This window comes from Harpia harpyja, chromosome 4, assembly GCF_026419915.1.
Source record: "Harpia harpyja isolate bHarHar1 chromosome 4, bHarHar1 primary haplotype, whole genome shotgun sequence".
Lineage (NCBI taxonomy): Eukaryota > Metazoa > Chordata > Aves > Accipitriformes > Accipitridae > Harpia > Harpia harpyja.
Window position 1 is genome coordinate 44,728,084 of NC_068943.1, and position 9,241 is coordinate 44,737,324.

The 9,241-nt window shown below is 61.2% G+C and overlaps 1 protein-coding gene across 2 annotated transcripts; it reads left to right on the plus strand.

Moving 5' to 3' along the window:
- Positions 1 to 3,078: 3,078 nt before the first annotated feature.
- Positions 3,079 to 9,175, plus strand: THY1 (Thy-1 cell surface antigen). 2 transcript variants are annotated; one of them, XM_052786529.1, is made up of 4 exons: positions 3,079 to 3,210; positions 5,748 to 5,829; positions 5,966 to 6,301; positions 6,982 to 9,175. In XM_052786529.1, exons 2-4 carry the CDS (start codon positions 5,793 to 5,795, stop codon positions 7,092 to 7,094), a joined length of 486 nt encoding a protein of 161 aa, XP_052642489.1. In that variant the 5' UTR covers positions 3,079 to 3,210; positions 5,748 to 5,792; the 3' UTR covers positions 7,095 to 9,175. The 2 variants fall into 2 exon arrangements, with proteins under 2 accessions (XP_052642489.1, XP_052642490.1); XM_052786530.1 differs by having other exon boundaries at positions 3,093 to 3,214.
- Positions 9,176 to 9,241: the final 66 nt, after the last annotated feature.

Consider the following 9,241-nt stretch of genomic DNA (forward strand, 5'->3'; position numbering starts at 1 on the left):
TGCAGCCTCCCTTTCTTGTCCCTCAAAGATGGGGTGGGAAGGGCCTGGGTTTGGCTTAGTGCAGTGAGAAGCATGAATCCTGTGCAGCCCTCCTGTCAGCTGGAGCTCTGGGGCCTGGCCAGCCTGCCAGGCAGAGTGGGGATGTGCAGGGGCAGGTGCTGCGCTACGAGGCAGGTGAGCATTTCTGTCAGTCAAGCCCAGAGCTGCGATCTTTGCCAGATCGATAATACTGATTCTCGGATGCCCTCCCTTACTCCATCCCGTAACTCCCCAGCTCTAACAGCCTTGGAGAGGATGCCAGGGGTCTCTCCCCAGGAGTGCTGCTCCCAGCTCCTCTTGGCCATGATCTCATGTCTCCTCTCTCCAGCAATTAGCAGTGGGGGACCAAATGGTTGCTGGTAGGGACCGGCTGCTGCGTGGGCATCCTGCTGTCACGTTTTGAGCAGGACCCAGAGTGTACTGCTGCGCAGTGATTCATGAGCAGGAGGGAGAAGGAGAGACACTCTCTCTTCTTCCCGTGTTTGGGGGTAGGCTGAGGGCAGGGGAGAGATGTTGTTCTTGGGAAGGATGTGTACCCGCCTTTCTCTTAGAAGAAGGGCATCCCCTGCAGCAAGATGTCCTTGGGGCAAGGCCAGGTTTTAATTGCTGCAGCAGCACCAGACACCCGAGTCATGGTCCCCCTCAGTGCCTCTGCTCCCAGCCTGCCTCCTGCAGTTACTGGGGATGGTCCTTGAGCTACCAGGAATAGTGATGCCTCTGACACACTCCAGTAGAGCAGAAAGACTCCCCACATGCCCTGGCTTTCTCTCCAGACAGGAGCTAGGGGCAGTTCAGCTGATCTGAGCTCCTAGCAGAGCTGTCTGTGCCCTGCCTCTGCCTGCTTGTCCGTCTGTCCTGCTACATCGACCCATGTCTGCTGGTATCTGCGCTGCTGTGCTGCACTGTGACTGGCTACCTCCTTGCCCCTGTTTATGCCTGGCTGTCTCTCTGTCTGACACCTGCCACTGTAAACGCTGCCTGTCCCCCCTCTCCGTTTGTCTGTCTGTCACTTAGATTTTCTCTTCCCCACCCTTTTCATTTGGCCGCTATCTGGAGGCCTCTGCATTAGGTACAACTTGGGGACTGATTTTCTCTGGTTTATGGATAACAGCCAGACTGCAATCTGCAGTGAAGGGACTATCCAGCTGGAGAACCTCTGCAAGGAGCTTCCTGCAAATACCTAGGCAAGACGCTCACTGCTAGCACTGCCCAGAAACTGCACAATCATGCCTGCCTCCACAGCACCACCAGCCAGAGATTTAAAGGGAGCTGAAATCTCTTGCAATGGGACTTGGGCATCTGCATGCCTCCAAAAGCTAGTCCTTCAAGCTTGAATTCCCTGGTTGCCTATGCTCACATAGCTGGGGGTGAGGGTGGGGACGTGGGGGAGACACAGCTTGTGGAGATGTGGAGCTAGATGCACAAGGGACCCGCGTGTGTGCGTACGTGTGCGCACATGGTTGTGTGTGCTTCCCCACATCACAGCTGTGTTTGGATGCAGACCTTGTGCTTGCATTCATTTTTTGCACCCTGACAACGTGGCAACACACCTCTTGTGTTTGTCTGTTTGAGTTGCATTGATCTGCTTCCAGTCATCTTAGTGGTTGCTTTCTGTGTCAGTCTGCCATGCCTTTAATCCCATCCTTAGCCAGCACGGTCAGTCTGTACCATCCTGGGTCACCACTGTAGTTGTGTTGATGTGCACATGCAGCTGTGTATGACCCCACAGCCTGTCTTCATTCGATACCCAGCTACCGTAACAGATAGGGTCAGGCCTTTCCACTCCTCATGACAGCACACTGGGAACCCTGCACACTCCCTGGGTGCCATGGGGCCCCCCCGCCAGCCTGGATGTCCGTCCCGGTTTGGGGGGGCTCATGTAGCGAGCAAGCAGGCAGAGCCAAGGTTTCGTAGAATTAGCAAAACCCCTCTGCACAGCCAGCTTGCAAAACCTCAGCACTCGAATGTCACCTGGGATCAGGTTCTGCTGGAGCAGATACGACTTTTTCTATCAACTTTCACAGCGCCAGCCCTTTTTGCAGAGCCCAGCCAGGGCATGTGGGAGGAGGTGAGGACAGGGCAGGCTATCCTGCATGCCTCTGCTCCTTCCTGGGGTGCCTTGGGACTGAAACTCCCAGGGAGAGCAGCTCCCTGATGCTGCCCTCCTCTCCCGTTATCTCCACCTTGCCTAAAAGCAGGGAAGAGGTCTTTTGTCAGGCTGCCTTCTGGGTCCAAAGATATTTTGTCTGTGCAGAGGCAGCTCTGCTTAGCCCCTTCCCAACCACGTGGCGATGGGAGCTTGTGGGGAGCAAGCCCTTCTTTGTGTCCTCACTGCCACCAGCCCTGGGCCTAAAACTTAAGGCTTGTGGCCAGTGGCACCACAGATGGAGCTTCAGTTGTGTCCCCTGCCATTCCCGCCACCATTTCCCATGCAGAAGAGACTTGCGTTCCATGGGTCTTTGGTGACTTGGTGCAGGCTGGCCTCGTCGGGCACCTGAGCCCTACTCATTTGGGCAGGGCGAATACCTCCCCCCTCCTCAGCGAAGCCCAAGCTAAGTTCTTTCCACTTCCGAAGCACCCTCCTCTTCCAGCAAAACAACTCCCACGTTGCCGAGGAGGATGAGGGTTGGCAGCTCTTCTGCAAAATGTGATGTTCCCATAGCAATGGGGATCTGTCGCCCTTTCCAGCCCGCAGAAAGAGGGGAACCGGGGGGGGGAAGGGGTCCGAACGGGGCCCCCTGCACCGGTGCGTGTCCCGGCCGGGCCAGGCTGAGGGGCCGCCCCGGCGGTAACCCCCCCTGCCCCCCCCGCCCAAGGGGGCTTCCTTCCTCCCCAGCCCCCCTCACCCCACACGGCGCCCCGGCCTTGGCCCGAGCTCCCCGGGGGCCGGGGCGGCCGCAGCCCGGGGCGGGGGCAGGAGCAGGCCCGCAGAGGCAGGGTCCCCCTCCCCCCCCCCCCCCGCCCGCCCCCCCCCCGGCGCCGCAGGGCCGGGGGCCGAGCCTGCGTGACGCCGCCCGGCCCTGATTTGCTGGGGCCGCCCGCCCGGCCCTTCCCAAACTGCGGGAGCGCCGCGCCGCCCACAGCCCCGCCGGGCAGCACCGCGGGCAGCACCGGACAGCGCCGGCAGCCCCGCGGGCGGCAGCGCGGGCAGCACCGGACAGCGCCGGGCAGGTAGGTAGGCACGGCCTGCCCCCCCCCCCCCGCCCCCGCTCCGGCCCGGGCAGCTCCGCCACCCCGCTCGGCTCTGCCGTGCCGCGGACCGGGCGGCCCCACGGGAAGGACCCCGCCGGCGGGGCATCGGTGGCCGGGAGGGACGGCGGGGGCGGGGGGGGAGCGCCGCCCGGGGAAGGCGGAGGGGGGGACGACGACGACGTGGGGAGGGTCGGCAGCCCCCGGGCGTGGCGGCGGCGGGGCCGAGGGAGCCTCTCGCCCCTGCTCGGGATGCTCTGCCCGCCGGGGAGAGGCTAGTTCCGGAGGGCGGCAGTCACCGAGGGAGACGCTCTGCGGTTTTTTCGCATTGATGCTGGTGCCCCCCAACACACCCACCCACACCCCACACCCCCCCACACACACCACCACCCCCCCCGCCCCGAGGATCGGGACTGCGGCATTCCTCCCTGGGCACGCCTGTGCGCGCGCCCGCCAGCCTCGCCCCGCGCCGCCGGCTCCCACGCACTGCCACACGCATGCCCGCTCCCTGCAAGGTAGGCGGGGGGGGGGGACGGGACAGACAGGCAGCTCGCGCCCCGACCCCTCCCGCCCCCCTCGCAGGGCCCGGGCAGAGGCGTCGCCCATCTCGCTCTTCCTTGCACGGACGGCGCAGCCGGCAGCCCCGACGCACCCCCCTTTTGCTGGCAGCCCCCCCACCCCACCCCCGAGCGCAGCCAGGTTCCTGGGGCTCTCGGTTTCTCCCAGCCCATCGGTCCAGCTTCCCCCCCCCGCCTCCATCCCTGCAGCCTGTTTGTCACCCTTAGCTTGTCACAGTGACGGGCACAGAGGTACCAACGTGGCGCGGCCCCGAGCAGGTGGTAGAGACGGCACCGGAAGGCTTTGCTCTGCAAGAGCCGGAGTCGCTCTGATGGTGCCCTCTCCGAGAGTCCTGTCCCTACACAAAGCCCCTGGGATCATGCCGGAGCGAGAGTTACCTGGCTAGCTCTGCTCCCGGCACTGCTGTCAGGAGGAGAGGAGGGGTACGAGGGAGCCAAGGGCTCCCAAACCCAGAGCCTAGACGATCTGAGTGCTTTTGCACATAGACAGGAGGAATTCCCCCTTTCTGGGAGCTTATTTGCACTGATTTTCTGGAGGAAAGCCTGGCTGTGACCTAGATAGCATCCCAGGACATTCAGAGGGGTGGGTCAGAGCAGAGAAATGACAAAGCAAGGGACAGGGGCCAGTTTCTAGGAACCCAGAGGAGACTTCCTCCATCGTGCCTCTGCCCCCGTTTGCACCCTCTTGGTTGTCAAGACTAAACAGAAGGGAATTTTTCTTCTTAGCCAGGGTTCGGGACTGCAGATACAGAGATCTTTCACAGCTTCAGAGTGAGCAAATGGTTTTGGTATTTCCTCCTAGAATGTTATATGAAAGACCCAAAAAATGCTAAAAACAAAAATCCAGCTGGCTGCGGTGCAGGCAGTTCCTAGCTTTTCCCTGAGTTCTTAGCCAGGCTCAGAGGGAGCAAACTGGGGGTCTGCTGTCCCCTCTGCCAGCCTGGAGTCCCAAAGGGGTGATAATTTACCTCCCCCTCCTGGACCTGGCCCCACATCCCCAGCCTGGAGGAGCGACTGCAGGGCGCTCGGTGTGTCCTTCAGCCCCGGTGTCTGCTTTGCTGCTCCCCCACCCTCTCCCTCCATTCCGCATATCTGCGGCTGGATTCCGTATGCGGCTGCTTGGCTGAGCTGCAAACCTGTAACTGATTCCTTTCAGCTGGATTGGACTGTCAGCAGCCCTGGGGTTTTGATGGAACATCTGCAGGCCCCTTACCCACACAGACCAGGAGGCAGCCTGAAGAGGGACAGGCACCGGGCCAGGGACCCAGAGGGTGGACTCTGCCACCCCAAAACCCTTCCACCCTGTGGCCAGGCAGGCTCGGCTCAGCCCCTGGAGACTTGGTGCCATCCTTTGGCAGTCTTGGCTCCCTGTCCAGCTGCCGTGTCCCTCCTCGCTGCTCTTGGCCCCTTTCCCTCACTGCATCGCAATGAGTCATCTTTGCTGAGCTCACCCGCTGGAGCTGCAAGGGAGCTGGCAGGCCTGGCGCCTGCTGGCGCTGAGGGAGGGTCGTGAGACACAGCCCTCTGGCCATGATGTGCAGACACCAGGGCAGATCCTGATTTCTCCTGCCCATCCTTTGACTGGGCACCCAGTCTGGGCACAGGGTAGGAGGGGAAGGCAACTGCAGGTCTGTGCCACGCTCATTTCATGTCTGGTGTGGGGGAGCCAGACAGGGAAAAGAGAGCTTGGCTGGCATTGCCTGGGGATACGGAAAGGTGATGCTGGCCAGACACGCAGTGCCCGATTCTCTAGCTCGTTGCCGGGCCAGCCGGTCCCTGTGCAGTGAATCATGATGAGGAGCAGGCTATAGAGCATCATTTGTGTGAGAAGAGGCAGCCTGCCCACCTGTGCCACGTGTGCCCATGTCTGCACCACCGAGTGCCTGCATCTGTGCGCTGGGGCAATGGCCTGGCTAACCGCCTCTCTCTCTCCCTGCCCAGGCTCCCCTCTCAGTGACAGCCGCCGCTGGGCACCTCAGCAGAGAGATGAACCCCACCGTCGGCATCGCTGTCATCCTGACAGGTACAGCTGGCGGATGTGCATCCCCTCCCTGCTCTCCAGTGAGCTCAGCCCAGAGCAGCCAGGCAAGGGCCAGGAGGCTGCATGGGCATCCCCAGTGCTTGCTGTTCCCTGTCCAACCCCTGCTTGCCTCTCCCAGTCCTCCAGGCTGCCCACTGCCAGATGATCAAGGACCTGAGTGCCTGCTTGCTGGGCCAGAGCCTCCGGGTGGACTGCCGTTATGAGAACAAAACCAGCAACCCCTTGACCTATGAGTTCAGCATCACCAAGGACAACAGGAAGCACGTCATCCACAGCACCATCAGCGTTTCCGAGAACATCTACCGGAGCCGAGCCAATGTCACCATGCACAAGAACCTGGTGTGCCTCTACCTGCAGAGCTTCACCACTAGCGATGAGGGTGTCTACATGTGCGAGCTGAAGGCCACCAACGACTACACCGGCAACCAGATAAAGAACATCACTGTCATCAAAGGTGAGACGGGCAGCGGCACCTGGTCTCTCTCCCTCCTTCTCAGCTGCTCCTTGGCTTGGCAGGGCCAGCAGAGAAATCCACAACCCCCTATGGCATCCCCAAACCCCCCCTGAGCCCCATAAATGTTTCCCAACCCTTACATGCCCTTCCTACTGCAAGCAGAGCAGTCAGCCCCACAGATGGCCTCGCTCTGCCCCATCTCAGACTGCTTACCCCTGCCTTTCTCGGGCCCTGCCTCGGGTGCATTGCCCAGGTGTCCTCCCATAGGTGATGCTTCACAGTCAGTCCCAGCAGAGGGAACAAGTCTGCTGGTGAAGGACTGAAGGGGTATGTGGTCCAGAGCAGGAGCGCAGTGGAGATTTTCCATGCATCCCACAGGAGCAGTCCTCCAGTTGCAGAGCCTTTCGTCTTGCCTGGTGCCCATCCCCTTGTCACCTCAGTCAGGCACAGGCAAGGTTATGCTTTCCAGGGTCTCTGTGCCCCCAAAAGTTTTGCCGCTACATGGGCACAAGGTGAGAGGAGAAACAAGCAAGGGGCCAGGATAAGACTTGCTGCATTTCTGTGGCAGAGAAAAACCAAGAAGCTGAGTCCCAGCACCCCTTATAACACCCAGCCTGATCTCTGTTCCCGAGGGATTTCATTGCGGCTCTTCTCTCCCTCCCTGTTCCCTCTCCTCACAGACAAACTGGAGAAATGCGCCGGCTTCAGCCTATTGATCCAGAACACTTCGTGGCTCCTGCTGCTTCTCCTTTCCCTGCCTCTCCTGCAAGCTGTGGACTTCGTGTCCCTGTGAAAGAAAAAGCACACACACACACATGCACGCACACACTCACGCACGCACACACCGAATACCCCAGCAAACCCGCCTCCCCCGCCAGAACGCAGCCCTTGGAAAGAGAAGCTGAACCATTTGGAACAAGTGAAACCTCTCTGTGTTATCTCTATATAGCCGTATATCTAACGCTAACCACCGTCCTGTGCCGAGACCCACCATCACACGCACACATGCCCTGCTCCGAAGCATGGTGGCTCCGCTAGGCAGCATTGCTTCTCCCATCGCACCTCCCCGCTCGGTAGGCTGACTGGTTTGCGCATGCTGGGAGCACTGGAGCCTCAGCCCCACACAGCCCGCTTCTCCCATCCCTTTAACTTTTGGGGTTTGCCTGTTCTCAACTGGGGAAAGACAGCTGGATTAGCAGGTAAGAGAGAGAAATGACGCGAGAGCTTGCGGAGGGGTCCCTGTGCTGGGTGCTGTGCCCGCAGCCCTTGGAGGAGAGGGGGCTGCCAGCGTCCCCAACCTGCCCTGCCCACTAGCCAGGTGCCTTCCTGATTTCTCAGCCTGCTCCTCTCATCCTGAGTCACCCCGAGTTGCCGTGATTGGGAGGGGGCACGAGGCAAGTTGTGTCTCGGAGCAAGCAGGGAAGACACAGAGGGAGCTGGGGAGGAATGGGATGATGCTGGGCCTGGCCAGGCTGGGAGGAGAGAGGGAAGCAGGTCTAGGAGACGCCCATCAAATGCCCCTGCCTCCTTTGGGCTCTTTTGGGGCCCTGGGAGGGGGCTCACTGCAAACGTGCTTTGGCAACAGATTTTTCCTAATCTGTTTTTTACAGCTGAGGTGGAAGGGAGGCCTCCTCCAGACATCATCTGGTACCTTTGGGCTGCCCGAGCCCGAGACACCACTTGCTCTCCCTGGGGACCAGCCCTTAGCTGTGACGAGAGAATTGCTGCCAACACTCGCTCACAGTGGAGGCAAGCAGAGCCTCTCTGAGCTAGCCACAGCCCTGCCTTCACCCCTGCTCCCCTCCCTGAGGTGCCCGGAGCTGAATCCGGGCAGGCTGGTGGGGAGGGGGCTCCCCTACGGGAGTGTGACCCCAAGGTCTCTGCAGGGACTCCTCTGCACTGTCACCCTGTCTTCCCTGAGGAAACATCTGGGGGCCCCGATCCTTCCTCATGGCACACCTCCCAGTACCTGGCCCTGCTTAGGCTCAGCGGCCTTCCTCCAGCACAGTCTTCCTCCGGTCCCACCATGCCGCTGGGAAGAGCCCATGTGCCCCCTCCCTTCTCCCTCCTCCCTTTCAGCATTTCCTTGTCTCCATTTAAGAGCAGAAAAGGGCCTAAGGGCAGCCCAGCTCTTGGCCACCACCTCAGTAAGGCCAGGACCTTCCCAGGGGTCGGCAAGAGTGGGGAGAGGGACGCCAAGCACAGCCCACGTCCGCCAGCCCAGGCGTGCCCCGATGCCCCACAGGACCCGGAGGAGCCCGTGGGCTGCTGCCCCGGCCCCCCCCCCCGAAACCTGGCAGCTCCCGGGCAAGGAGCAGCCCAGACGGCCCGTGGGGAGAGAGACCAGAGGGCTGGCCCTGCTGCACCCTTGCTCAGGGGAGGGCACGGGGGCAGAGGAAGATGCAGGCAGGAGCGTCCGGGTCCATGGGGTGAGCCCCAGCCCCGATGAGCTACCCGTGCAGCCTGGGCTGTGCCGCCACGGCTGAGAGCAGTTCACAGCAGCTGCTCCCCACTCCTCGCGCTTCTCCAGACACCGCAAGCTGCCTCCTACCCCCATGCCAGTTCCCTGCCCATCCCTGCCTGCTTGCTTGCTGTCTAGTGCTGCTGAGGCCGTGTATAGCTGAGGTCTGGCTGCGCCCAGCTCCCTGGGCTTGCTGGTGAGTGCCGGGGCAGGCGCAGAGCCCAGCCGGCAGAGCGCGGATGCGTCTTGAGTCTCATTTTTTTGTGAGCATTGTAGTTGTTTCCACAGCTTGTCGTAAAAAAAATTCTGTTAAGGGGGGAAAAAAAGAACCCTACGAAAAGCAACAACAAAAAAACCTATCCTCCAGGAGTGTTCCTCCGTCTGCACAATAAAACCCTAGGTTGTGTGTTGGAGCCACGGCCACCCGTGTCTGCGGCGGTGGGGCGAGGGGCTGTGGCGGGGCTGGGCTCCAGCCTGCG